This window comes from Labrus mixtus, chromosome 20 (assembly GCF_963584025.1).
Source record: "Labrus mixtus chromosome 20, fLabMix1.1, whole genome shotgun sequence".
In the NCBI taxonomy this organism is placed as follows: Eukaryota; Metazoa; Chordata; class Actinopteri; order Labriformes; family Labridae; genus Labrus; species Labrus mixtus.
Genome location: NC_083631.1, coordinates 9,243,624 through 9,271,114, shown reverse-complemented (window position 1 = coordinate 9,271,114; position 27,491 = coordinate 9,243,624). Strand labels below are relative to the sequence as shown.

Here is a 27,491-nt window from a genome sequence, read left to right as displayed (position 1 = left end):
ATCTTTAAAACTCTCGCCTGCAGGACCAACGACGAGCTGGTGTCGTTTCTGTCGCAACAACGAGACAAAAACTTCCTCAAGTCCCACGGGAGAGAAAACGCCCGGTGAGTAAGACAGCTGGAACAAAAAGTTAAGGGTGGCGCTTTAACATCTGATCCAAACTATTCAGAGTTTTTTCCCCCCAAAATATTAAAGGGATAGCTCATGAGAAGTTATGTGGTTATTCAGCGTTTGGGGCTAAATATCAGTCAGAGACTTTTCCCTCCTTTCTGCTCGATCAGACTTTTATTCACTCCAGCGTCTCTCCCCCTCGCCATGACCTCACGCTGCTCTCTGTGTTGAAGGTTTATCAAGAAGCAAGGCCTCGACCGTCTCTTCCACGAGTGCGACAACCACATGTGGCGTCTGGGCGAACGCAGCATCCCCGACGGCCTGGAGGTCTCCGGCGGCTCTGATTGGTTCGCGCTCACCCGCCGCTTCGTGGAGTACGTCATCAACTCCCAGGATGCACTGGTGTCGGGGCTGAAGCAGTTCTACTCCTACGCTCTGCTCCCCGCCGAGGTGAGTCAGCCCGAGTCAGCGCTCTGTTTATCTCCCGCAGTCGAGGCCGACAGTTTCGATCCGCGGACGCTCGTCCACGCCGTCAGCTCAGAGGATGATGGAAGACGCTAAGCTCTCTCAGGCTCAGCGTGCGGCAGAGACACCCGAGGAGGGAACGCCGCCGTTTATTTGACTGTGTGCTGTCATGTCTCTGAAGCTGCGGCGGGTTGTTCCCTCATCTTCTGAGTTAAACACGTGTTAGTGATTAGGAACCGTTAATACCAGGTTCTGCAGACGTTTCAGTACTACAAATGAAAATAAAAAAAACATTCTTCATCCACTGTCCTGTCATGAACAAAAAAGGCATTTCCCTTAAACATGTTATATTAATTCTGCCACCAGGGGGCTCTCAATCAAAACAATAACAAAAGATGACGTCGAGTTTGGCGGGGAATCATGGGGAGTGATTCGATCTGCTACTCCTCCCACCCCGATTACAACGACCTCTGAGTTGGCCGTAGTCATGACGACCTGAGGAAGACGATATGTAATCAGAGTATAATTGACAGGCAGCTTACAGTAGCAGCTCACGCCTCCTTATGCAGCGGCCTTTGACGTAACATCTGGTGTTTCCACGGCAACAATATCGTGTCTGTCACGGCGACCGCCACAAGAGTTGAAGACAAAACTACACATCAGCCTCTCAAAGCCCGGTTGTTTGGCTGCTGTTTTATCACACATGAGCAACATGGCGTCCACATGAACTCTCATGTTGTTGAGTTTAGAGGCAAAAGGAAAACAGAAGCTTGGTTACTTACAGGCGTCCGTCCCATGGCAGAAGCGCCGCTCAAATTATCTTCAAGGATAAAAACAAGGCGCCGTCTACATTTTTTTCACCCAGCGGTGAAAAGGAAACAATACATAGAAATATATACACAGTATGCAGATCCAAAATGCATATAACATTAAACCAAGGTCATAGAATGGACCCTCTCTTATGTCTGTGGCATTATTTTGTTATTTTTGTTATCTCATGTTAGGAGATGACTTGCATGCTCTGCCTAAGTGCGAGCTTTGTGCCTCCTTTTTACAAGCATACAGATATTCAGGTTAAGCATACTGTTAAAGAAATAAAAAAAAGGATTAAATGAGAACACAGCATCTCTTAAAGGAACAGTACACATTAACAGCTGTTACAGGAGGTATCAAGTAACGCTGTACAAACTCTCTTCCTCTCAGTCCTTCTTCCACACTGTGCTCGGGAACAGCCACATGTGCGACTCGCTGGTCGACAACAACCTGCGAGTCACAAACTGGAACCGTAAGCTGGGCTGCAAATGTCAGTACAAACACATCGTGGACTGGTGCGGCTGCTCTCCCAACGACTTCAAACCACAAGACCTCATCAGGATCCAGGTAAAGGGGCGAGCCGAACGGACGAGAGCTGCTGTTTCCTGTTTGGTTTTTAGTCAAAAGGCTTCAATTCTGTTTTTCTCTTTGAATTCACAGCAACTGAGCCGCCCGACCTTCTTCGCCCGTAAGTTTGAGTCGTCGGTGAACCAGGAGGCCATGGACATCCTGGACACTCACCTGTACGGTCAGTACGCGCCGGGCACCGTGGCCGTCAAGGCGTACTGGGAGAGTGTGTTTGAGCAGCTGGACGGCGTGGGCTCGCTCAGCGACGTCGCTCTCACCGCCTACACGGCGTTCTTTCGCCTCGGCCTCAAACACCTGCAGACTTCTCAGAGCAGCGTGGACGCCTGCAGGTATGCGACTCCTCTCTCGCCTGTCGATGGTTAACCACTTTTCTCTTCTCAGTAGAAACAGTTTTCATCCATCAGAAATGTTTTTTTTTATCTCCCTGCAGGTTTGAACCAGTAGGCTTCCCTCTCTCAGTGCACCTCTACTTCTATGACGACCGTTTCCAAGGTTACCTGGTGCGTCAGGAGGTCCAGGCGGCGGGCTCAATGGTCAGGGAGACACTGGAGATGTGGGCGGTCCCTCAGGCGACGCTCGTGCTTGAGACCAACCTGAAGGAGTTTGAGAGGCTGAAGAATCTGGAGGTAAGAGTTCTTTATTTTCTTCTTCTGTCTGAAGGTTACGACACGGTGACATCTCTGTTCTAACTTTTAATAAAAACACTTTAAAAAGAAAACTGCTGTAGAAGAAGATTTTTCTCCCTGATATGAAAATGTGAAGAGTTTAATTAGAGGCTGAAATGACCCGACGTACTGAACTTAGAAGATGAAGAATATTCTGAGAGAAGCTGGTTCAGAGAGTGCTCACCTTAAATATGAAAGTCAGACACAGTCACACTTTGTCTTGCTGTGTTTTGTAAAGATTTGACTGCTTAACTTTAGGAGAAGTCTGTATTTTATTTTGTAGAAAAAAAGCTGCTGACTCCATCTTTAAAGGCTTTATATGTGATTTTTCACACTTAAATGTAGAAATCAAGTATATCCTCTGAAAATAACTCTGTGAGTCATGACTGTCTACAATGAGTGTAACACCCGAGTCCCACTGTCTGTGATGTTTTCAGAGTCCTATCTTCAGTTTGTTTACATCGTCGGGACGGCCAGCTGACTCCTCCCCTCACGTATGAAAGTTGTTTAATTGAGGGACTAGAGAAAAGAAGAATAACATACTGTACTCACTGCTTAACTGTGTTTCTAGATCACGCTCATTTCAGGTAAATTGACATGCAGTGTGAAGATACGAGCATAATAAAGATCGCTAGCATTAGCATGCTAACACAACAATGCAGCGCGAGTTGCTTTGGTTTCATGCTGGTGCTCAAGGGTGACATCTGCTGGATCAAAAGAATCACATATAAAGCCTTTAAAACAAAATTTAAAGTTCAATGCAAATGAGGACAGAAGTAAACAAAAACATCAGAGAAAGGGGAAAGGGAGCTTCAGACGAGCGAGTCCAGTCCGGTCTGATTCACAGAAACTATCGCGACTTCCAACGAGTCATTCATATACAAAAAAAAAAACCCTGAAAGGAAGCGGGACACCATGCAACAAACAGAACGCACTCACCCCTCCCTCACAGCGGGCGTCATTAGAGATAAAACTGAGTGAATGGTCGGGCTGTACGAGTGACGGTGTGTCTGAGACGGAGATGACATCACAGCCTCTTGTCAAAATCAGAATCAGATTTATTGGCTTAAACACACAATGAATTTAACTTTGGTAAACTGTGCTCTCTTATGTACAAAGTTATAACATTAAATATCAACAATAAACACAAAAATAAAGACTAATATGTACAAGGCTAAATAGGATAATATAAGATAATGGGTGCAGTAGTGAGTAGTGCAAAGATGCTGAAGTAAACATGAGGTAGTTTTTACAGTATTTACATTAAAAAGTGTTTGTATATGATCATTTAAATTAAATAATATATGTTTATTCTGCTAAGAGATTTGTAGTAGTGACGTCAGATTTCCTGTATTTATTTCTCCTGACAGATCGGTACGGATTGGGATCCTAAAGAAAGAATCTTCCGGAACTTTGGCGGGTTGATCGGCCCGTTGAGTGAACCCCTGGCGGTCCAGAAGTGGGCGCGCGGTCCTAACCTCACCGCCACCATCGTTTGGATTGACCCGGCTCTGGTGGTGGCGGCGTCTTATGACATCACCGTGGACGTGGACGCAGAGTACACGCAGTACAAGCCGCCGCTGCAGCGCCCCCTACGGCCCGGCACCTGGACCGTGCGCGTGTTGAAACAGTGGGAGCTCGTGGCTGAGGTCCGGTTCCTCGTCACGCCGTTGACCTTTAAAGACAAGGAGCCGTTCCGTAAAGGTGAGAGTTCAGAGCTTTTTGATGGTCGTTATTTCCGCTCTCTGATGTGTGTAAAGCTCATTTTTCTTTTCTCTCCTTGTTTCCAGACGAGGACAGCTGGCTCCACGCCGGTCCTCCAGGTAACCTGTACCTGGAGCAGAGCTTCCAGACTCTGAGCTCCGTGCTCAAGCTTCCTCCTCAGGCGGCGGCGCTGCAGGAGGCTCAGCAGAGAGCGCAGCTGGTGGGTCAGAGCCTGGAGGCGTGGGTGGACGGCAGCGTGCGGACCTACTGGGTCACGGGAGACGTGTGCTCCACACAGACTTCTTCCTCCTCCTGCCCCGCTGTGGGACCCTGCTCCAAGACCTCCTGGAGCGCTTTGTCCCCAGATCCAAAGTCTGAACTGGGTGCTGTGAAAAGTGACGGCAGGATCAGGTAGCAGCGCCGGAGGAGAGACTGAACGCAAACACAGGAGGACTGAGGAGAACCTGTGTGACCCCGCAGACCGCCTCAGAGGTCGACTCAGACCCTGAAGGCCTCATGAACAACGAGACGTCTTCCTGCACTGAGGAGTCGAGACGTTCTCTTTGAAACAGACTGAAAACAGGAGGATGTGAATGCTGGAGTTTTGCACATAGAGGTATGCAAGAGGAAAGACAAACGAGTTCTGTCTTCAGAGAAACTTTAAGGTTGTCAAAATCTTTTTATACTTTTCCCTACCAAGTGTTTAAAAACGATACAATCCCCTTCATCTTAATGATCGAGAGTTAGAAAAGGACCCAAGCATTTAAAAACCACTTCAGATGTGTCCGGTAATATTTATGTTTTTAACCAGAAACTTCTGCAAGTGAAAGAGAGAGAGAACACGTCGGCAACATTTCGGTACTGAAACTTTGTGCAGTTCAGACTGTGCAGGAGTTTTTCTTATCAAAAATGAGAGATGATCAAACATTCGGTGCCCAGGACTTCTATCAGGTATCGATGCGTTTCTGTTTTTTTCCAGAATGGTCTCAGAGTTCATCCTGACAACCTTAATCGTGGTATTCTGTTGGAACACAAGATTTAAGTCTGCGCCATGTTTGACTCTTGTTTAAGTGCTCAGTTTTCCCGATTCTTTGAAAGCATCAGGATGCCCGACTCGCCCACAGGCTCCTCCTCCCTGTGCTCGATCTCCATTTGGAGGCAGAGATGATCCTCTGCATCGTTTAATCGTGCTTGTTTTGAAGCATTTAAATATGTAAAATATGACAGACAGATGAAGTGCACTTTACTGTAAGACGACGAGGTCACGCAGAGGTCACACAGAGGGTGAGGAAGGGTCGCATCACTTTATCCTACAGGAGACTCTGAGGCACATATCTGCACAGACACATCACTGAGCACCTGTGACCTGTATGAGGAAAAACTAAGGAAGGGGAGGGGTCTAAGATTTAGATTTTAGTTTCATTTTTAACGTCATTTCACTTTAAACATGTTTTTTTTTTTCTTTTTTTTCATTGTCTGTTTGTGTCTTTTGACGTCCATTGTTGCATGAAAGAGCCACTCTGAGTTGTGTAGCTGGTCATAGGAAAAGCCTGGCGAGCTGCAGATTACGAGGTTTTACTCAAAATGCGTCTAAAATAGGATCTCGACTAAAACCTCTCGACCACAGACGTTCATTTGAGCGATCTAAACCCTCTCAGACAGACTGAGGAAGAGAACCCTGTGGAAAATAGGAACAACCAACTGTAACCAACGATTATCATCGTGACACTCTGATGTCTGAACCAAATGTTCAGCCTCCTCCGTCGGGGTGTGGAAACGTTTTGACGCGAATGGGAGAAAAAATGTCAACCGAAATGAAATAACAGTAGGAAGTAATAATAGTCAGGAAGCAGACCGTGATCATGAAATGATGATCATTATCCAGATCAGATGAGATCAAAAGTTATATTCACATTTACGCTTAAGAACCGTGTGATCGCACTGCTGACGCCGGCTGACTTCCTGTTGACCCTTGACCTTTAAACACTAATTAACCCGCTCTACGATGATCACCACATAGCGTCAAAATTAAATAAACAAACATGTAAACAAAACTATTTAAAACATTACATAATGTCATTTATTATCTATATACCACTTTTTCCCATTAGGGGTTACTAGGGGGGTGCTGGAGCTGATCCCAGCTGTCATTGAGTGAGAGGCGGGGTTACACCCTGGACTGTCAACCAGCCAATCACAGGGCTGACAACCAGCCACACTCACATTCACACCTACGGGCAATTTAGAGTCAGCAGTTAAGCTAACGAGCATTTCTTTCGACTGTGGGAGGAAGCCGGAGTACCCGGAGAGAACCCACACATGCACAGGGAGAACATGCAAACTCCACACAGAGAGACTCCTGTCAGACGGGGATTCAAACCAGGAACCTCCTCACAGAGAGGCAACAGCGCTAACCACTGGCCCACGATTTTATTATTGTTCAAATTGACTTTTTTGAAATTTGCTGCTTCTGTCAAACAATCATTTATACCCCAAAAGGTTTTATTTATAAAAAAAAAAAGCAGCAGAATCTGACGACTAAGTCCTCGTGTCCACCTCGTGTGTTTTTCTGGACGCCAGCGTCTTTTTTCATTTGTGTTTTTAATGAGTAGAGAGCGTTTGCAGCGGCTGGAGAAAAAAGCTCAGCGCCCAACGCCTTTTGTTGAGCGGAGCGTCGAGTTGAAAATTCTTCTTCTTCTTCTTACACTTTCCAGAAAGGTGTGTTCACATCACCGGCGCTCTTTTCCAAATGTTTGATATTCCCCGTAGTTTTACCGCCCATCCTCCTCGCTCCGTGTCTGATCGGGGAAATAAACAATCTCAAATATAAAACATGAAGTAAAAAGTAACGGAGCAGTGTCGCTCATACAGCGGTCATGGTCAACAGACTGTTGTCATGGAGACAGGACAGATGTGCAGCGCTTTTCTTCTTCAAACGCTTCATGCAAACGCTCCTGAGCGCACAGTCAGCGCTTTACTACTCAGACATAACGCTGGGTGGACACGGGGGCCTAAAGCGCCAGAGTCAGCAGCCGTGGGTTCGATTCCGGGGCCATTCAAACTCTTGAGATAACGGGTCGATGCGTTTCCCAAAATGTGGCGCCTCTCCTTCAACTTTAAAATGATGAATGGTTTGTCGTCCTCTTCATGCAGTGTTGAACCTCTGTTTACTCACAGGCGGTTCATTGTTTGTTTCTAAAGGATTCATCATGTTGTTGTTTGTGTGTAGCTGTGTGTTTGTCTGTTTGTGTTTTGACTTTAACGTGTCGGAGTGAATCGAAGCGGCCTTCTCGTAGCTGAAAGAGGAAATGTTTACTCCGGGATTTAAAGCTTCCAGAGACGTGCAATGAAGCCTTTCAGAGGAGACTGAACCCCGTCTGGGTCTTAGTTTGTCCTTTTTTAAAAAATCTTTCATGTTTTTTTTTTAAGAACGGTTTGTCACGTTGTGCATTTGAAGTGACCTTGTTTACCTTGCACAGTACAGTCGCTTCAGTGAAGCTCGGAGTAATCAGAGGTTATTTTTCTAAAACTGTTTGAGAGGAAGTGTGTGTGTGTTCATCGATTACAAACTGCTGTCTTATAATTCTGATGATGTCGTGTGTCTCAGTCTGTTCACGGAGCCGACTCTCTGTTTCTGTTTTGTTGCTTTCAGCGGGATGTGAGACAGTTTGAGTTTGTGACTCGAGCTGGTCTGAGTAGAGGACTTACAGAATCCACATCCTGACGGACGATCAATAAAAAACACTTCAAGAAAGCTTGTTCTCTCCTGCTCTCGTCTTTAACTCGCCCTTCAGAGACACGCCCCTCCAACGTTTGAAAGTTGTTCTTCTAACGTCAGTGTGTTCAAGTTTATTAAGTAAATTATCTCTGTTCACCAAAGAGTGAAGAGTCGACCGATATACGCACATCAAGTGACTATCGGTATCGGCTGGTTTTGTCCCAGATATGCGCCAATAAATCTTTTTATTTACCAGTCAAATAGCATGACATTTGAGTTTCTTTGTATTGCACTAACAGCTCTCTTTCACCAGCAGAGAGCGCTATATGGATTACAACAACCATCATCACTCCAGAGTGTCGAGCAGCGATGCACGTACATGCTCAGTTACTTTCTAGCAGAGTGACCATCTTGTCTTTTTTATAAATCTTTTCCACAAGTGTTTGATAAACTGCATCTTAGGGATCAACACAAAAAAAAAATATATGTATCTCTACAGATCAAAGAGAGATCTAAGAAAGATATCGGCCGATATGTCGATTATTAGTATCGGCCCCAAAATCTCGTATCGGTCTGACCCTACTTTGGAGCAGTCCAGACTTAGGTGAATAAATGTAACCTTGATGACCATCCAGCCAACATTTACCTCCATGTGTGTTATTTTTATGTGCTTCTCCAACAGTCCCATTTCCAAAAGTAGAACATCTTTCCTCCATTTCTGAATTGTGCTCAAGTTCTCAAGTTTTCAATTTGTACTGCTCAAACTTTATTTAAACGTCATGTATGTTCACAACAACAACCAAAATCACAACGCAGCCAAAAATGTAAATTCATTGCAGGAATTACTCCAAAGATTTTCACCATCAAGACGACATTTACTCGGGTTCGACGTGTTTCTGCCGACCTCATCCCGCCAACATCTCTCCGACTTTCAGAGTTCAGTGTTTCGGACTTTGAAACTTTCAGGTCCTATTTTTCTAAAAAACCAGCTGAGTGAAGGATGTGACGTCAAACCGGTCGACTTGTTTACCCATATTTACTCCGACTTTCTGAGTCCTGGTTCCGACTTGTAAGAACCAGAACTTGAACATTCCTGACCCACAGCTCTTATTTCCAGTTATTCCAGTCCCGCTTAAACTCGAGGTGAATCTGGTATTATGGTCATTCTCTATAACCATGTACGCTGCATTCACACGTTCATGGTCGTGTCTTTATGAGCAGTGTTTCCTCCTTTGAAGCGCAGGATGTAGAACATGTTAATCAGGAGGAGAGGAGCTCTCCGGGGTGCTGAACGCGTCCGACATGGTTCGACTTCATAAATACTGTAAACGTCCTCCTCTTGTTTGTCCCGGGCCGGAACCCTTTGATAACACATAAATATTTACTCGTGTTTGTTGCGTGCATGACAACACAGCTGGAGGTCATTTCACGTCTTTGTAGAGGATAAAAACACGGGTGGCGAGCTGGAGGAGGCGATGACTGCCTGAACGAGCGGGCGCTGCTGCAGGAGAAGACGTGTAGAGGTGAAGGTGTAGAAGCGGATAAGAAAAAAAAACAAAAAACAGGTTTGACAAACGGGATGGTCGACACGGGGGCTCGGAGGAGGGCGATGGTTTCCTCTGACAGCGCGTACGGATCATCAGCAGAGGACGGACTCACTCCAACGTCCATCATCTACCCGTATGATGAAGACCTGATACACAAGGTGAAGTAACCATTTACACATCCAGCTGTTTGTTGATCTGACTCTGAGTCTACAAACGACCTTTACCAGGTAAAATTCACACAAACATGCAGCTCAATGTGATAAGTGTTTGACCCGATTGTGTTTATTTATTTTTGGAGCTTTTTATGAGAGAGAGAGAGGGAGAGGGAGAGAAAGTGAGAGAGAGATGGAAAGCGAGAGAGAGAGCGATGGAGAGAGAGAGGGAGAGAGAGAGAGAGGGAGGGAGAGGGAGGTAAACGAGCCACAGGTGGGATTTTAACTCGGGCCATCCGCTTTGAGGACTGTAGCGTCTGTAAGGGTTAAATAGACTTGAGCTTTGAGTAATCAGAAGACTAGAAAACCGCTTTCCAAGCTCAAGTCCTTTAACCATCAGAAGTAACTCATCCAGTCACACGCCGCTTGGTTCAGTGTCTTTCCAAACGCATGAACGGGCTAAACTACATCGGACATGTAGCTGCAGGAGCTGGGGATCGAACCCCCTACCTTCCGGTCGAGAGACGACCGACTCTACCACTGATCCACAGCCGCCCAGACTAAACCACTAGGTGGTCGGCGTCCCACTTACTGTGTCATGTAAACCTTTTTTACATAACCTCCCGCTGGCTGGGGAAGCTGACAGCAGCGTCTCTTTCTGTTCCTCTTGATTCATGTTTTCTTCTGAACAGATGACATTTTTATGGGGGGGGGGGATTTCTTTATTTAGAGACGTGACAAAAAAATTGAGGGGAGAGAGAGAGTAGGGGATGACAGTGTGGCGGCCGTCTCTCACCTGGAACCAGCGTTACTCCTTATCTCTGGAAAACGGAGGTCGATGAAACGTATGGATTCATTTCTGCTCAGTGATAATGTGAGCGTTTCATGTTTCCACTTTCTCATTATGACACATCTCTGAGGTTACATTTCATGAACATCCATGGAGACATATTCGGCCTCCTCCACCTCCGCCGTTTTCCTCCATCGCTACATCCTAACTGCGCCCTCGCTGCTCGCTGTGTCTGGAGAACATTTACACGCCAGCAGCATCAAAGTTTGATGAAGGAGGCATGAAATAATAATATGTTGATTTAACACCGAAACTCTGAAACAGTGACTCATCCACTCAGAAGCTTCATCCTGCACTCACTTAGACTTTAGGGGCAGTTTGGGTTCCACTCATGCTGAGGAGGAAATATTTCCACCAGTCTGTTATTTAATTTATATTAAAGGAGCAGTATGTAACTCTGACCCCTACTGTTTAAAACGGGTACTGCAGTCTAAATTCTAAACATCATAGAGAGCTGTCTCTCCCTGCCCCCTCCTCTCTAGAGTTGATGATCACACAAGTTGCCATGTGGTGGACACTGAAGCTTCAGTGTTTATCCAGCTCTGCATGGGTCTGTAAACCTTTCTGTGTTCTAACCTCTCTCCATTTTTCAAAAGCATCTCCAATATTGATCCTAGTTTGAGCACGTTTCTGCTCGTGGAGCTTATTAGAAACATGCAGAGGCTTTTTAGGTCGGGTACAATCACTTCTGTCTGAACCACTTCTCTTGCCCGCTTCCATCACTGCAACACCTGTTGGTTTGACCTGATAACTGTGTTGTGTGTTAGTTGAATGAGATGCTGAGTAAAGTGCAGATATCTGAAAATCTTCATCCCTGCCTCTGTTTTCTGCAGACGATCCTGGTCGGGGACAGCGGCGTCGGGAAGACGTCTCTGCTCGTTCAGTTCGATCAGGGGAAGTTCATCCCGGGCTCCTTCACCTCCACCGTGGGCATCGGATTCACAGTGAGTCCAGACTCCTTCCTGAACGTCACCTGAACACCCCCCCCCCCTCCCTCACCTGATTCTCTCATCCTCACTTTTTTAAAATTTTATTCCTATCCATCAAATTTTGTTTGTTTCTCGGCTGTTTGCAGCTTGAATGAGTCCTGCAGAGTGAGACGTTGTTTCTTCTCACTGCATGAATTACGATTCCTATCACTCTGTGTGTGTGTGTGTGTGTGTGTGTGTGTGTGTGTGTGTGTTCGGCATTAATAAAGCTAATGATGCCACTGCAATGATTAAATTACTGAGTGGAGAACACACTAATGAGCGATGTGGCAGCTGCCCGTGTGCTGCTGTTTGTTCCAAAGCTGTTACAAACACGATGTTTTGTGACGGGGGGGCGAACAGGAGGGCGGCTTGGCTCACTCGGTGGATGATCTCTGAGCTTTAAGCTTTGTGATGTTGAGTGTTGAAACAGCTGAGGAGGCAGAAAGCTGTGAGGAAATATAAAACTGGCTTCCTGCATTAGCATGTGGTCGTGTCTGATTCAAGGTCAAGGTTCATTAACCCTGCAGGGAAATGCACAACAGAAAAAATAACACATCCTGCTGCCTTTTTTAGATGCACTTTCTTAGCAAATATCAATGATATTTCTCAGGTAGACCCCCAACTTTTAATTGAAGCTCTCTTCTTCTCCTCATGCTAACCTTTCATTCTGTCAGTCTGTGAAACATACAGATGAAAAAACCTCCTCATTTATCTGATACCGGTGTCAGGAAAATCCTTTATTTCAGTCTCAGTCTGAAACGCTTCCTTTTCAGCTGCTGTCTCTTTAAGGCCCCTCCCTCCCCGCTCTCTTCTGATTGGCCAGCTCTCTGGAAGCCTTCCAGGGGAGGGCTGCTCTCCAGTGCTGGGAGAAGAGAGTCTCTGTAAGAGGTTTCACCGGCTTATGTTGAGGCTTGAAGCCGTCTTGAGAAATTCTTGGTTTTATATCGGGGAACTTTGGCGGTATTCGTAGAACAAGTCGTTTAGCGCCCTCTGCAGACTCATCCTGGGATTACTCCAGCCTTACTATAATGTAAGCAGTTGTATAAACCGTCAGCCCATTCAGTTGAACAGAGAAATGAGCTCTAGAGACCCAAACTGTTTTTGTACCAGACTGTAAACATGTTTATTTTAACATAGAGCTCTATGGAGACTGACTCACTTCAAGAGACAGACTCTAGTGGACACTGGAGGAACTTCTCTTCATTTCTCAGGCCTTGAGATTGATTCTGGCGGAAACATGCAGAACATCCTCTCAGTTCTGTTGAGAATGTAATCAGAGAAAACATTCAGTCTCTTTTTATCTCCACTGATAAACGTTGAATCATGATGTCCATGTCAGAGCGGTGAGATGTAGCCTGCAGCAGAGCGATGATGAGTTCAGTTTGAACAAGAGATGACATGTCGGTTATGTAACATAAATGATCTCTGAGTGAGTGTCATTAGTTCTGTCACCACAAAGAGGGGGAGGGAGGAAAACTTCTTCTTCTTCTTCTTCTTCTTCTTCGATTGGCCACTAGGGGGAGGCAAACACTGCAGGATGAAAGGCTTTAATTTTGATTCCCAGCGAGACCATCTTAAACATGTGTTACATGTTGATAATTACATGAAGAGATTTTAAATATTTAAATATTATTTGGTTTTTTTGCATTTGGAAATTTGGGATTTTTGTTGGTTTGCCTGTTAGAGGAGGAGTGGATGAAGAGGAATTATCTGTTAATTGAGATTAAATTGAACAGTAACAAACGTAAGGAACTACTTTCTGATCATGTGAGATGGTCTTTTTCTGAGATTTCCAAAGCAGGGAGGGATCTGGACGGAAATGCGCAATTTTGACGCACGCGTTCTCCTCCAAGAAGAATCTTTCCTCTCTGCTTGAAGGGAAGATTAACGTTTTTTAATAAAGTGTATTTACACCTGACAGTCAGAGTTGATCCCTCTGTCCTCCGCTCCGGGTCTCTCTCTCCTCTCTCTGACCCTCTCCCTGATCGAGCACCACCTGTGGCGGATGAGTCAGCCTCCACCACCACCACCGTGCGCTGTGTGACCCCGCAGCTGTTTGGGGACAGAGTCCGCCTGCAGACAAAGCTCGGAGAGAGGAAACACAGCGCTGAACACTCAGTTAATGATCTGCCCACGCCGCGATGCACAATCACACCGACATCTCCGCCTGTTTGACATCACCGCCGCTCTCCTGACGCCGATTGTTCTGCAAGTTTTCATCGTCGCTTCCGTCTTCTTCTCAGAGCGGCTTGAAGGTGTGATTATTGGAGGAGGCTTGAATGTGTGATTTTTAAGAGGAAGTGCCCGGTGATCATTTTCGTGTTCCACGCGCAGTAATGCGAGCAGCGGCGGGGCTGGAGGGTCGCGGAGAGCGGGACTGAGCGGCGGAGAACGTGCGCGTCTTTCTTCGGACACATCTCGGAGGAAACAGCGGCTCGGCTCGGCTCTGACAGCCTCCTCTTGGCTTTGCGATGTCTGCAAGAAAGACATCACTGACGGACAAGCAGACTAAAAACGGAACCTCCAAATATGTGCTGGAGAGATGCGCCTCTGTTAACGAGTATTATGATATCGCCTTCAAGGTGTGTATTCCGTCTTTTCTCTTGTGTGTGTTGATGTTTTTCTTTGTGGTGGAACAGGTGTCTTTATTTAGTACAGAAACAGAAACAACCTGCAGGAACAACATCTGGAGGAGTCTCGTGCAGTATAACATTCATTTAAGTGAAATCCAAAAACTCCATAGACTGGATTTTTACGCATCATGCCTCCTTTAAGAGGTCATATTCTCCTCTTGTTTCCTCGCAGAGTCTTCGACCTGATGCTGTATTGTGCATGACTAAGAAGTCCTCTGAGCCTGTCAATCTCTTTATCCGCCCTCTCTGAAATGTAAATATTTGCTCAGGGTGTACTTGTTGCGTCTTCTTCCAACCAAACCCTCCAATGATTGATTTCTAAAAGCTGCACAGACACACCTGTGACTGCTTCATCAGGACAAAAGGAGAAGTTAAAATCAGGTTTAATGGCATGCCACGTCTTGTATGTTTGTGCAGCTATGACTCACTGTGTGAACAACATGTTAGCTTAGCATCACACGCTGCAGGATGGATTGTCTAAACTGCACATCCTGTTGTTGTGATTTTATTGATTAGTCTTTGAGAAGACGCAGACTGAAGGATAATGAACAGGAGATATGTGATGCTCCTCTCAGAGTTGTCACAGCGTCACATGTTGGTGGCAGCTCGGCTGTGTAGTTTGTCTTCTGATGTAAATCAGCTGACACATTAACTGACAGCTGCCAAAACAACATTGCACAATAACATCATCATCTGACTCAAGCGGCAACATCCCAGTTGTGAAATCTTCTTCTTCAATCATCCCTCTGCAGATTTAATCTCCTCTTCTTGTACTATCAGGTTTTGTCATGGTTTTTTGTAACCTGCTGTCTTCTTCTCTGGTTGCCGGTTCGGCTCTGTAGGTGATGCTCCTGGGAGACTCTGCCGTGGGGAAGACGTGCATCTTGGTGCGCTTTAAAGACGGAGCATTTCTGGGAGGAAACTTTATAGCCACCGTTGGAATAGACTTTAGGGTGAGAGAGACTCACAGACCTACTTCCTTCCTTCCTCTGAGTGACTGTGTGAGCTGATAAAGACTCTGAAAACCCAAACCAGCATTAAACGTCTAATTCAGGTTCCTACACACATGATAGTAAGCATCTAAAAAGCATTAGCACTAAGGTTCAAGATAAATAAAACATATGGCCACTTAAAGCTGCTGTGAGACTCTTTGGATTTGTCTTAAAGGAGATCTATCACCCTCACTGTCACCATTAAAGATTTCAGTCTGAGACTCCTGTTGAGTCACGCTGTGAGATGTGCAGCTCAAAAAACCTCCTTATTCATTTATTTTTATTTATTTTACAGGGACATTGCATATTAATAAACATTTCGGTAAATATGCCAGAGTTAGCCAAAAGGCTAATTTTCATCTGTTGTCCCTGGCCAGATTTTATAAAAGGCTCCCTAAAAAAAACCAAATTCAAACATCGCTAAAAGCTACAAAAATAGAAATATCATGACAGTAATGAAGCAGACAGGTAAGCAGCCACAGGAGAAAATACATAAACCATGCAGGATACACATAAAGCAGCATTTGTTTAATATAAAAAATGTACAATGTACCAAAAAAAAACAAAACAACAAGTATTAGTAAAGGCATGTATCCAATAACCTACTAAAGTAAATCTTAAATATGGCGTCAGTAAAATCCCTCATTACCGCCTCTGCCTGAAACGCTTCATTCCGGTTACTGTCTCTTTAAGGCCCCGCCCCCCTACATGCTGCCCACCAGGGGGCAGTAACCATATAGAGAAGTCAGTCGTCGAGCTAGCTTGTGTCCTTGTTTGCTTTTTTGAGAGACATTTTTATCATGTTCAGTTTGTTTCATGAGCAGTTTAAAACTCCTCACAGTGGTCACATCTTTGTAAACTTTGCTGATATCTGAGTTTAGATTGAGGGCGGTGAAGCGGGCGGATATTTATTACAAATATTAGTCAATAATTTCCACGCACTGATCGTTAGGGTTTCCGCATGGCTGCTCTTTCCTGTTTGCACTCTGAGTTACCTTCATCCTTGAGTGATTCTAAACTGAGGTTTGATCGCTGCCTGTTTTGAGTGTCGACTGCGGCTGTCAGTCGTCGTCTGTGAAAGTTCATTGCTGGTTGTTGATCTATTTTCAAAGGCGAGGGGTTTCACATCGCTTTAGAGGTGTGAACACGACGGAGCTATCGGAGCGTTTAGTACCCCGAGCAGTCAGAGATCAGCTGGAATGAATACTGTCATAGTCTGACTCCCACAGCCCAAACATGAAGCTGATGGTCAAATGCTACGCTGTAGTGGGCGGAGTCAGGGAGATGTCAATCAAAAATGATGTAAGCAGTAAAATAAGCTGTTTTTGAAAGGTTTGATTAATACTTATAAATGTTTATTTCCGCTCAGATTTAATGGATGCTGAGTCAGACTCTTAACTTTTTTTTTATTCTTTCCCGAGGCTTTAATGCTTCTTTTGTCTTTGTGTTATAATTTGTTAAGCATCTCACAAACAACCTAATGATATTTACGAGGCAGCAGAGGGATCTCTCTTCTGAGAGTGACAGCAGCCCAATTATCACCTTCACTCCACGCAGAACACTTCATCACTCTGCGATGATCGCACCAAATGTACTAACCCCTCTTCAACCAATCAGACGAGTTCACGGACCACTCGTGCTGCGAGGCGCTCAGGACCGGCTCATAAACGTCTCGGCAGATGCCTGCCCACGTCCCTGTCTGCTGCTGCTGCGACTGGCTGCCTGCTCAGCTCGGTCCTGGAGGAGTCGCACGGCTGACAGACGAGCTCACACACACACACACACACACACACACACACACACACACACACAGAAGGAAACAGGGACTGGCGCTTCATTAGGAGCAGATTTCTCCCGTATTATTTTCTCTGCTGGGGTAAAAAAAATCAATTTTTTTGAGCGAGCAGTCAGTACCTCCTGTTTCCCCCCAATCAGGGCCAAACACTCAGACTAATGGCGAGTCAAGTAGGAGGGATTTAAGCAGGAAATTGAGTTGCATTAGCCGGAGTGATGCATTGTCTTCTTTGGATGTTGGTGTGCACATTAGGGAGCATAATGGAGGCCATGAGAGATGGAGCTATAAAGCATTAAACATTTCATCCTGCCTCCCTCCCGCCCGAGCAGAAGCAACAAGTGCCTCGGCCTCTTCATTCACAGAACGTGTTCAATTGAAAACCGACACCGGCTTTACACTTCAAACAACACGATGCGTTCAGTGTTGCTCCTTTCATTCAGGAGACGGCCTGTTAATGTAAGCGATCACCTTTTGTTTCGCTGCATGAAAAGACGCATTAGAGAGATAAAGTCAATATGCTGATGAGGTCGTCCTCCGTGCTTGGATAAGCAGACAGGCTGTTGTGGCAGCTTGGAACATGGCCGGGCTATTTTCGGCATCCTTCCTTGTAGCAGTTACTCAGCATGCAGGCTCCTCTCACGTCATAATTGGGGGGGGGGGGGATGGAAACCCATGGCAACTAATGCAGGGGTTGAACCATGTCCGTTCTACTGAGGCGGAGGATTCAGCAGGTGGCAGCTTCAGCAGCATCTCCGAGGTTTTCCTTTTGTTGCCATGCGGCTCTTTCTGCATCTGTTTGTGTGTTTGTGTGTGTTTTATTTATGCATGCAGAGGGAAGGCGGGGCCGTGTGTGATGACCTGTCACTGATAAAGAGTTATGAAGTGATTGAGGAAGTGCTGCTGCAGAACACTTCCTGCGTCTCTCTCTCTCTCTACTTTGTGGTTGTCTGCAATGCAAGGTTGAAGTGTTGTTGTTGTGACCTGGTTTGTTCCTGCTGCAGGTCATGGTGACAAAAAAAAAACCTCTACTATCCTGTGAAACAGAGCGTGGGAGAACCTGTTTTTTATGCATCTATTTTTGGCATTGCATATCTGAGCGTGCATGCCAAAATACTGTGTGTCCCCTCGACCATGTCACAAACACTGCTTTAGTTTATTTAAGTAGAGGTTCAGGTATCTGTACTCGGCTTGTCAGGATTTGAATCTTCAATATGATTCTAGTTAAAATCAAAGGAAACTGATATCTTTGTTGAAACCACAGCAACCAAAATAGAAGTTGTAGGAATCCAGTATTATTCCTCCCTTCCTCCAAACTCCTGCACAATGTCTAAACTGCACAAAAATGTGAGAGCAGCAGGTTGATTCACCTGGATTATGAGTGATAACTCTAAATTGTCAGAATAGTTGCCAACATATCTGTGCAGTTTAGACATTCTGCCTTCTTCAGTGTGACCTCTACTTGAGTAAAATAGTTTCCACTTTGCAGAGCTCGGCATGCATTCCTTTATTTTGATTGTTCCATTTTCAAATACTGCATGCAACTTCAACCTTCGCTCATATTTCCCTCGTCCTTTTGTCCCCTTTAACTCGTCTGTCTGATTTATTTCGGGGTCTCGGAGCTGATTTCGCTCGTCCTCTCCGCACAGGAAATCAGAGGGCACCCCTACAGGGCTGCAGGAAATGAACGGGGGAGTCAGTTGTTATGCCGCCAGCCGTCTTTCTCACTGTTGTGTAATTAAGTCTAATCCTGAGACCTTGTTGTTGTGTGGGTGTTGCAAATTACTTTCTCTGCCAGCATTCAAAGACACTTTGAGTTGTTTTTGTTTCTCTCTTCTTTTTTCTTTTTTTGCCTCACACTGAGCGTCTGAGCTTTTGTGATGTTCGTCATCCTGTTTGTCTCACAGCACTCTCCTCTCCCAAACATATGGTCGACTGGCAGCCTCTCACGCCTCTTCTCTTTTTCTGCAGAATAAAGTGGTGGACGTGGACAACATGAAAGTCAAACTCCAGGTGAGGACGTGCAACCTTTTCCTCTCCGTCATCTTTTTACGGCAGCTGCTGACCTTTGAGTCAATCTGAACTCGTCTGGCAGGTTTTTGCAGAATCAAACAAAGACACAGACAGATTCCTCTCAACCCAGTTATCTTTAACTCTTAATTCACTGTCGTTGTTGTTTGCATTGCCAAAGTCTCTGATGTCTTCGTGGAGAGGAGTGCTGCAGGTATATCGAGCTGTTAATCTAAAAAGCACATTCTTTTAACACCGAGTGGGAGAAGACAAAATTAGATTTCTCTTCTTGCTCCAGTGAGTTCTTCTTTTCTCTTTTTTCTTTCCTGCACTGTCCTTGCACATAAAAAAAAACACTTGTGATTATTTCTAAAATAGAGTCTGCCGGTGAGAGTCTGAACGGAGGCAGAGAGGAGGATATATTAGAGATCTACGAGCTGGAGGAAAGTGCTCGGGTTTAGTTTTCAGGCTGGCTGGAAGTAATGTTGAATTATATGTTGTTTTTAATAAGTCTTGGATCATTCTGACGCCTAGTTATGATCCAAAAACGACCTCTGCATGTGGAGAAAGTCAATGCGTTTCAGTTCAAAAGAGGACTGTACTGAGTCTATGGTGCGGCTGTGGCTCAGTGGTAGAGTCAGTCTCTCAATCAGAAGGTTGGGGGTTCGATCCCCAGCTCCTACAGCCACATGTCGGATGTGTTCTTGGGCAAGACACTTAACCCTTTGGTGTTCTAATATTGTGTTCATATTTGTCTTTATATTTTGGGAAAGTAAACGATGATAAATCTGTTCTTAGCTGCAAAGATGTTTAAGTTTAACTCTTCTAAAGCTAGGCCTGTTAGCCTATTTATTAGCACGTCTAGCTTACTGTTTTCATCCCCAAATGATGCGTCTACATTACAGGAAGAATGTGCGACATGTTCCACATAAATAAATCATAAATCCAGTCTATCCTGTGTGAATGTGTCTCTGAGTCATGACTGTCTACAGTGAGTGAGAAGCTCGAGTCCCGCTGGCTGTGTTGTCGTCAGAACCGTGTTTACATGGACGTGACGGCCGGCTCTTCCCCTTGTGTATAAAAGCTACGAGCTAACTAAAGAGCGCTAACATTAGCATGCTAACACAACAATGCAGGTCGCAGGTGATTGCAGCCGGAGCAAAGGACAAGTTTGTCCACAGCTTGGGCTTCATGGTTCTTAATTATGGTGCGTTCTAATTGATAACTCCTCTGTGTGAACGTGAGTGGAGAGGGGTGGAGGTGTGTCTCTGGAGGAGAGCGGAGGCTTCGGTATGGAGGAGGCGTGGCCAAACAGCAGCTTGTTTTGGTTTCATGCTGGAGCTCGAGGGCGTCAATCAAAAAGTCTCACATTCTTCCTTTTATAACAAATTAAAGTACCAGGGGTGAAAGTTCATCATAATTGATGTATTCCATTTCCAGTCAATAGAAGTTTAAAAGGCTAATTTAGCTTTAGCAACATTAGCTAGCTTCTCTAAAGCGGCTCCTCTTTGCTCTGACTCTGCAGTTTTATTTGTAGTTTACTTTGTTTTTAAACATACAGTTCTATAAATAAGCAGCATTTTGGTTTGTCATTGTTTTGTGTCGGCTTTGGTTTGGAGGAATTTCTGGTGTGAGCTCTCGTGTCATTCTGTGGTTTGTTTGTTACTCAGATCTGGGATACGGCGGGCCAGGAGAGATTCCGCAGCGTAACACACGCCTACTACAGAGATGCCCAGGGTAACCTCTACTGTTTGTATGTGTGTGAGTGTGTGTGTGTGAGAGAGAGAGTGTGTGAGAGAGCGAGTGTGTGAGAGAGAGAGTGTGAGAGAGAGTGTGTGAGAGAGCGAGTGTGTGAGAGAGAGAGAGAGAGTGTGTGTGTGTGTGTGTGTGTGTGTGTGTGAGAGAGAGAGAGTGTGTGAGAGAGAGAGAGAGTGTGTGTGTGTGTGTGTGTGTGTGTGTGTGTGTGTGTGTGTGTGTGTGTGTGTGTGTGTGTGTAGGAAGCGCTTGTGTAGGTAAGGGATCAACCAGGATGAGGTGTGTACTTTTTATGTGTGTGTAGGTGTGGATGTGTTTGTTACATAAGATAATAAACTTTAACGAAGTGTCTGTTTTGCTCTCACAGCGTTACTGCTGCTCTATGACATCACCAGCAAGCCGTCGTTTGACAACATCAGGGTAAGAGCACCTCGCTTCACTCTCTCCTTCTTCTTCTCTTTTCCTCAAAACGCCTCGCTGTGTCCATTTACATGCAAAGTACCACGAGGGCTTTTCACCGCCGTCTTTTTAAATGACATGATGTTATCGACACGGCTCCCAGTTTGAGGAATTAAAAGCAATAAGAGAGTGACTCAGCGTGTCTGTGATTGATGGAGGACGGGTTTTAAAGCTCTTAAAGATGATATTTATTTAGTTTATACTCTAATCCCCCTCTCTCTCTCTCCTCCTGTATGTGTCTGTGTTGTTCTCTCGTAGGCCTGGCTCACGGAGATACACGAGTATGCCCAGAAGGATGTGGCCATCATGTTGCTCGGCAACAAGGTGAGCAAAGCTTCCCTTTTTTTTTTTGCGTTACATAAAAAAGATCAGGAGGATAACTGCTCCCGTTGCACAATTTCGAAACACGGCTTATCACGCTCATGCAGACGTGCGGCCGCTTCAAAGACTGAGCGTACTTCCGCTCCGCTGCAAACGCTTAAAAGCAACCTGCTCGTTTAGAGATTCAGACGAGAAGCACGCTCTTAATTATGTTTTTTGTGTGTTCATTAACTTCAGTTATCAATGTGCACACGTTTCCTCTTTAATGAAAATAAAGAGACCCAGAACAATGCAAATCTCTCAACATGCGGGGGGTTGTTATCAGATCTTTATGACTTTCAGGATTCTTACAAAGATGGAAAAGTGCTGAAATAGATTTTTAGTAAACTCTTTGTCTGGAAAAATGTGAAACAAAGAGAGAGGAGAGTATTTAGGATAACTTGTAGGTTCTTCCCAGTTGCCTTTTTTTTGTGCAGAAGATGTAAAAGTCAGTATTTTTAAAGGAAAGGCTGCATCGCTTTTTCTATGCATTCATACATATCTGCATAAAAAGACAAATATGATTCAACTTCTCTAAACATGCATGAGCAGTACAGGGGCGTAGTCATCATGAGAGTATACAGACTGAAAAGTGAAGAAAGTAATTCCTTTATGACCTCATTATCTTCATGTAGCAGAGAAAATGTGAAGATGTGAAAAGAAAGAATCATGGACTGTAAAAGAAACAAAACTAACGCTTGCTTCAAGCTTGATTTGATTGAACTAAATCTCCACAAAGCTGCCGGTGCTAGAAAGAGAAAATCCTCGTCTCTCATTCCGACCAGCAGTCGTTGCTAATATCTCAATGAGCGCCCTCTGGTGGTGCTGCAAGGACTCCACCACCTTCTGCAGGGTCACAGACGTCGCTCAGCAGCGGCTCAGATGGTTTCTCTCTTCCTGCTGGAGGACGAGTCTCTGACAGGTCATCGGTCTGAAGGCGCTGGAGGAGACGGCGTTCAGCTGAACACGATGGTGCAGATCTGTATCTCATGAATCCCCGCGGCCCTGCGTGATGACTTGTTTTCTCCTCCTGCTGTTCTCTTACAGTCAGACATGGCTGCAGAGCGGGTGGTGAAGACGGAGGACGGAGAGAAGCTGGCAAAGGTAGAGTGATGAACGCTCCTTTATTATAGATAATAAAACACACTCTCCACGTCTCTGCTAACGTGTTTCCATCTTAGGAATACGGCGTGCCGTTTATGGAGACCAGCGCCAAGACGGGAGTAAATGTGGAGTTGGCTTTTCTCGCTATCGCAAAGTAAGTGTCAATAAGTAACTCTGACTCCTAGTGGTTAAAATGGGTACTGCAGTCTAAATTCTAAACATCATAGAGAGCTGTCTCCCCCCCTCCTCTCTAGAGTGGATGCTCACGCAGGTCACCATGTGGTGGACACTGAAGCTTCAGTGTTTATCCAGCTCTGCATGGGTCTGTAAACCTTTCTGCGTTCTAACCTCTCTCCATTTTTCAAAAGCATCTCCAATATTGATCCTAGTTTGAGCACGTTTCTGCTCGTGGAGCTTATTAGAAACATGCAGAGGCTTTTTAGGTCGGGTACAATCACTTCTATCTGAACCACTTCTCTTGCCCGCTTCCATCGCTGCAACACCTGTTGGTTTGACCTGATAACTGACCCCTGACCCCATGTCGTGGTGAATTTCCCTGCTGAAATGGGATAGAACCAATTACAAGATAGAAGGTGTGACATCACGTTGGGATTAATTTGATTGGATCGTTAGCGTTGACAAAGCTTTTAAATTAGTCAAATACTAGTCGACGCCCGGATTGCAGGACGAGTCATCAGACGTTTGAAACGTTTAACAGGAAGAGAAAATACGGTTATTAGGACGTAAAAATCTCTACAGAAATATATTTGGCAGAACGTGGAGGAACGCTGGATTAAAACCAGAGAATGTCTTTTTTATTTCATGGAGACTTTGAAGAGCTGATCAGAGTTTTGGGATCAGGGGTCTCGGGGGTCTCCGGGGTCCTTCAGATATTAGATTCTCTTTGGTTTATTGGATTGGCTGAGTGAGGAGAACAGAGTGGCATTTAGGGTGGCCAATCAGGATTCAGAGGTGGGCTTCTCCGCCCCTCTCTGGAGACGCTCCTGGCTCCTGCACTAATTAACACTGAGGACTCATAAACAGTTTGTTTTTTAATCTGTTTCATGCAAACAGCTCAGAGTCTCGCTCCGACTCCTGCGACACTCTCGTGGTTTTTACTAATTTGTTGTTCTGACTCGTCGAGCGTTCACGATGACGCTCCCTGTGGATCTCAAACATTCATTTTTTTTGTAATTTCTGATCTTACTGACTTCTTCCTGTTCACACCTTTTTCTCTCTTATAAAGGGGAGGGAACATGAAGAAGACGGTTCTTCAGTCTTAAATTGACTTTGTGCAGCAGGTTCCCCGAGCGCTGACAGAAAATAATGTGGATGATTCTCCGTCTTCCTATGAAAGACATTTTAAGTCGGAGTTAGATTAAATGATTCATGCTCAAGGCTTTTTGATTAAATCTCTGCTCAGAGGGATGTTTCTCGCCGCTCGCTCTTATTTCTCTTCCCATCTCATTTTCTCGATTCGCTCGCCCTGTCTGTGCTGCATCCCACACATCCACCCCCTCTCTCTCGCTAACTTCCTCTCTCTCTCTCTCTCCCTCTCCATCAGGGAGCTGAAGCACCGAGCCACACAGCAGCCCAACGAGCCCAAGTTCCAGATCCACGACTACATCGAGTCTCAGAAGCAGAAGTCAGGCTGCTGTGGCATGTAGCCGAGAGAGAGAGAGAGACAGAGAGAGAGAGAGAGAGAGAGACAGAGAGAGAGCGAGAGAGAGAGAGACAGAGAGAGAGAGAGAGAGAGAGAGAGAGAGGGCGAAAGAGACAGAGAGAGAGAGGGGGAGAGAGAGGGGGGGAGAGAGACAGAGAGAGAGAGGGAGAGAGGGAGGGAGAGACAGAGAGAGAGAGGGCGAAAGAGACAGAGAGAGAGAGAGAGAGAGGACAGTGAGTGAGGACAGAGAGAGAGAGAGGGAGGTAAAATGTCTGCTCTCATAACAAAAGCCAATCCAAGCACCATCGCCCCCGAGAAGAAGTGGACGTCCTCGGCTTCTCCTCTAAACTTTGAGATGAATCCGGATTGGTCGCCATCCCTAAACTGAAATGTGAATCAATCAATTTCTTTTATGTCACGTGTTACAAATGTTTGTGGTCTCTGTGGTGACGGTTGTCAGGGGTTACGATCTGAAATGCTATATCCATCTGCACCGCTGCAAACTTCACACAGAACATGTTGCATTCAACGAGTAACTATACAACCTCAAATTCTTCCTGAACCCTTCCTCCGATCATATTTAGAAAACTTGAGCGGTGTGAGGGTCACAGAGGAGGCGGTCTGAGTTACGATCTGTGCAGAACTGGAAGATTTTCCAGCCTCGAGGAGTTTCTGTAACTCTGCTAGAACAAAAAAAATACAGAGTGTCCGAGCTTCTGCAGCCAATAGAAGCACATTAAAGTTTGGATTAGGATAAAGGGGACAGCTGGTTGTATGAGGTAGTCGGTTATAGTCAGAGTTTTCCCAGACAGCACGGCTCCTGTCTGGAGAAGTAAAGCTACAGAACGGACACAGAAGCTGAACTGTGAAACTAGCAAAACACATTTTAGCATCTTAAAGAGAGAGTAAAATAATCAGCATCAGTTTAACTGGAGCATATTCAAATAATTTTAGTATTTCCCCTTCCTGTTGGACAGACCTTTAGCACTGGAGGTTTCTTCTTGCTCACTGCAGGAGACAGCCTCTAGTGGACATTTTAGGAACTGCACCTTTTAGCATGTGCTTTATTTTTTAACACCTGAGCTTGCTGCCTGCACATGAGGTCACATTGTGTTACATTTAAGATCAGCTGTTTTGCTCACAGAGTCCAGTGGTGAACTCGAACAGAAATCAAACTTCACTTTGCAGAAGAAACAAAACAAAGAGTGTCCACCAATCACCTCTCGACTGATCGATGTGGCTCGCTGCACTGAATGCAAACATCAACTTTCAGAATGCAGAGTAGGTTCAGCTATACAAAGAGTTTGTGTTGGTTGTTTTGGTGCAAAAACTGTGAGCATCTGGAGGTAGAATAAAAAGTAGAGAGGTGGTAAATACTCCTACTGCAGAGGAACCCAAATAAAAAGAGAAACAATGTGATGTAAAATATGTAAAACAGGTGAAATAAAGAATGGTACAGTGGTGCCAGCGTTTGCAAAAAGCTTATAGTATAAAATGCTGAGACTTCTCCAAACAGGAGCTGTGCTGACATCGACCTTCTGTAGGTTTAAAACCGATATATTTAAATTTACAATCGTTCAACTTCACCTTAAATATCTGAATGATCTCTTTTCCCGCGCTCCACTGTCACCGTGGTCAGAGTTAGCTTAGCCGCATTAGCTTTGTTTGGCTCGAGGAGTTTGCAGGTTTGACTCGTTATAAAGTTATCTTATCAAAAACATGAAAGGTGTGTTGATTTGGATAAAGCATTTCTCTCGTCTCAGTTTTTCAGGCTCTGAATCCTTTTGGCCTCTCGGTCTTCATCACGTTTCTTTTTTTTTATGATCCGTGTGTTTGAGACGTTCAGACTTCAGTCTCAGATTGTAGCTCAATGATCCGTCTGTTCACATCTGTACTGCTGTTAGAATAAAGCCCGCGTGTGAGGGCACCGCCCGCTCTGTGTGTGTGTGTGTGTGTGTTTAATTCAGGGCCGAGAGAAGCTTACATCACAACACAAGTCCGTGCTCATGATCTTTAATACGTCATCTTTGGTTGGAGGTTTCCCAGCATGCAGCTTTCTTCTTACACTCACACACGCTGTTGTCTCTTTTTCGGGTAGACGTTGTTGTGTAGACCCGTGGTTCTTGACTGGTCGAGCCTCAGGACCCCCCCCTTTCCACACATTCCCAACCCGCTGACAACGCCTCCGTGACCCGCTTTGGGGTCCCGACCCGCCAGTTGAGAACCACCGGTATAGACTGTATCGAAGCTGTATTTGTTCCCGCCCCGCCTCGTGTCACGACGTTCATCATGAATGTTTGTCCGTCCTCTGAGGCGTCCGGTGATCACAAAGTGCCATGAGAAAGTGCTTTGTTATCATATTATAAATATAAAAGATCTATTTTGTAATGTTTGTGCTGTTGTTTCACTGACGTCCCGTCTGTGTGTCCTCTGTGTGTGTGTGTGTGTGTGTGTGTGTGTGTGTGTGTGTGTGTGTGTGTGTGTCTGTGTGTGTGTGAGAGTCACTGTACAGTGACAGGGTGTGATGAGGTTAATGAGCCACTGTGTGGCAGCAGCGACTCTGTTTATTCTCCAGTTTGATGCAGTAAAGAAAGAAAAGTGATGATCAGACAGGGGGGGGGGGTCTGTGAGAGGATGTGATTTATAAAGGAAATACATGTACATACTGAATAAAAAAACACTGTTTAATAAGAGTTAAAGAATTAAATGAAAAGATCATAAAAGTGTTTAAAAAGTGATGTAAAAAAAATCCTTCAGGCATTAAATGTGTTTATAAAGTTCAAACTGTGCGTTAAGTTTTATTCATGTAAGATGTGCACAAACATGAAGCGACCCCACTGGTAACTTATCTGAACACAAAAGTGATCTGATTACTCATCTCTTAAAGGTACACTCTGGAGTTTTGGTAGAGAAATGTTAAAGTTGGAGAAGTGTACAGATTCTGTTCATAACTCTAAACACAAACTGTCCTCAGAGGAACATGTGCTCGCTGTAACTGAAGAGTCAAGAGTGAAACCGTTACTCTCCTGGTAGCTTTTTTTAGCTGCAGCAGTGTTTCAGGGAATTTATTCTTTGAATAAAGTTTGAGTATTGAGTTCAGAAAATATAGCAGAGAATTGTTTAACTTCTCCAGCTTTCA

The 27,491-nt window shown here is 45.1% G+C and overlaps 3 protein-coding genes across 3 annotated transcripts in view; all 3 read left to right on the top strand.

Moving 5' to 3' along the window:
• xylt2 (xylosyltransferase II) overlaps positions 1 to 8,100 on the top strand; it is a 20,416-nt gene extending 12,316 nt beyond the window's left edge. The window contains exons 5-11 of the mRNA XM_061065519.1: positions 24 to 104; positions 345 to 561; positions 1,780 to 1,956; positions 2,050 to 2,306; positions 2,408 to 2,603; positions 4,013 to 4,346; positions 4,433 to 8,100. Coding sequence (XP_060921502.1) covers positions 24 to 104; positions 345 to 561; positions 1,780 to 1,956; positions 2,050 to 2,306; positions 2,408 to 2,603; positions 4,013 to 4,346; positions 4,433 to 4,761 — 1,591 coding nt within the window. The 3' untranslated portion in view covers positions 4,762 to 8,100. The remainder of the gene's footprint in view (positions 1 to 23; positions 105 to 344; positions 562 to 1,779; positions 1,957 to 2,049; positions 2,307 to 2,407; positions 2,604 to 4,012; positions 4,347 to 4,432) is intronic.
• Positions 8,101 to 9,463: 1,363 nt separating this feature from the next.
• Positions 9,464 to 11,590, top strand: LOC132954427 (ras-related protein Rab-26). The gene is made up of 2 exons (XM_061026980.1): positions 9,464 to 9,769; positions 11,447 to 11,590. The coding sequence occupies exons 1-2, from the start codon at positions 9,644 to 9,646 to the stop codon at positions 11,588 to 11,590; spliced, it is 270 nt and encodes an 89-aa protein (XP_060882963.1). The 5' UTR covers positions 9,464 to 9,643.
• A 1,821-nt stretch (positions 11,591 to 13,411) lies between these two features.
• zgc:112183 (uncharacterized protein LOC550410 homolog) lies at positions 13,412 to 27,136 on the top strand. The gene is made up of 10 exons (XM_061065267.1): positions 13,412 to 14,166; positions 15,060 to 15,170; positions 18,973 to 19,014; positions 20,682 to 20,748; positions 21,134 to 21,186; positions 21,484 to 21,549; positions 22,633 to 22,689; positions 22,767 to 22,843; positions 24,254 to 26,808; positions 26,865 to 27,136. Exons 1-9 carry the CDS (start codon positions 14,056 to 14,058, stop codon positions 24,354 to 24,356), a joined length of 687 nt encoding a protein of 228 aa, XP_060921250.1. The 5' UTR covers positions 13,412 to 14,055; the 3' UTR covers positions 24,357 to 26,808; positions 26,865 to 27,136.
• Positions 27,137 to 27,491: the final 355 nt, after the last annotated feature.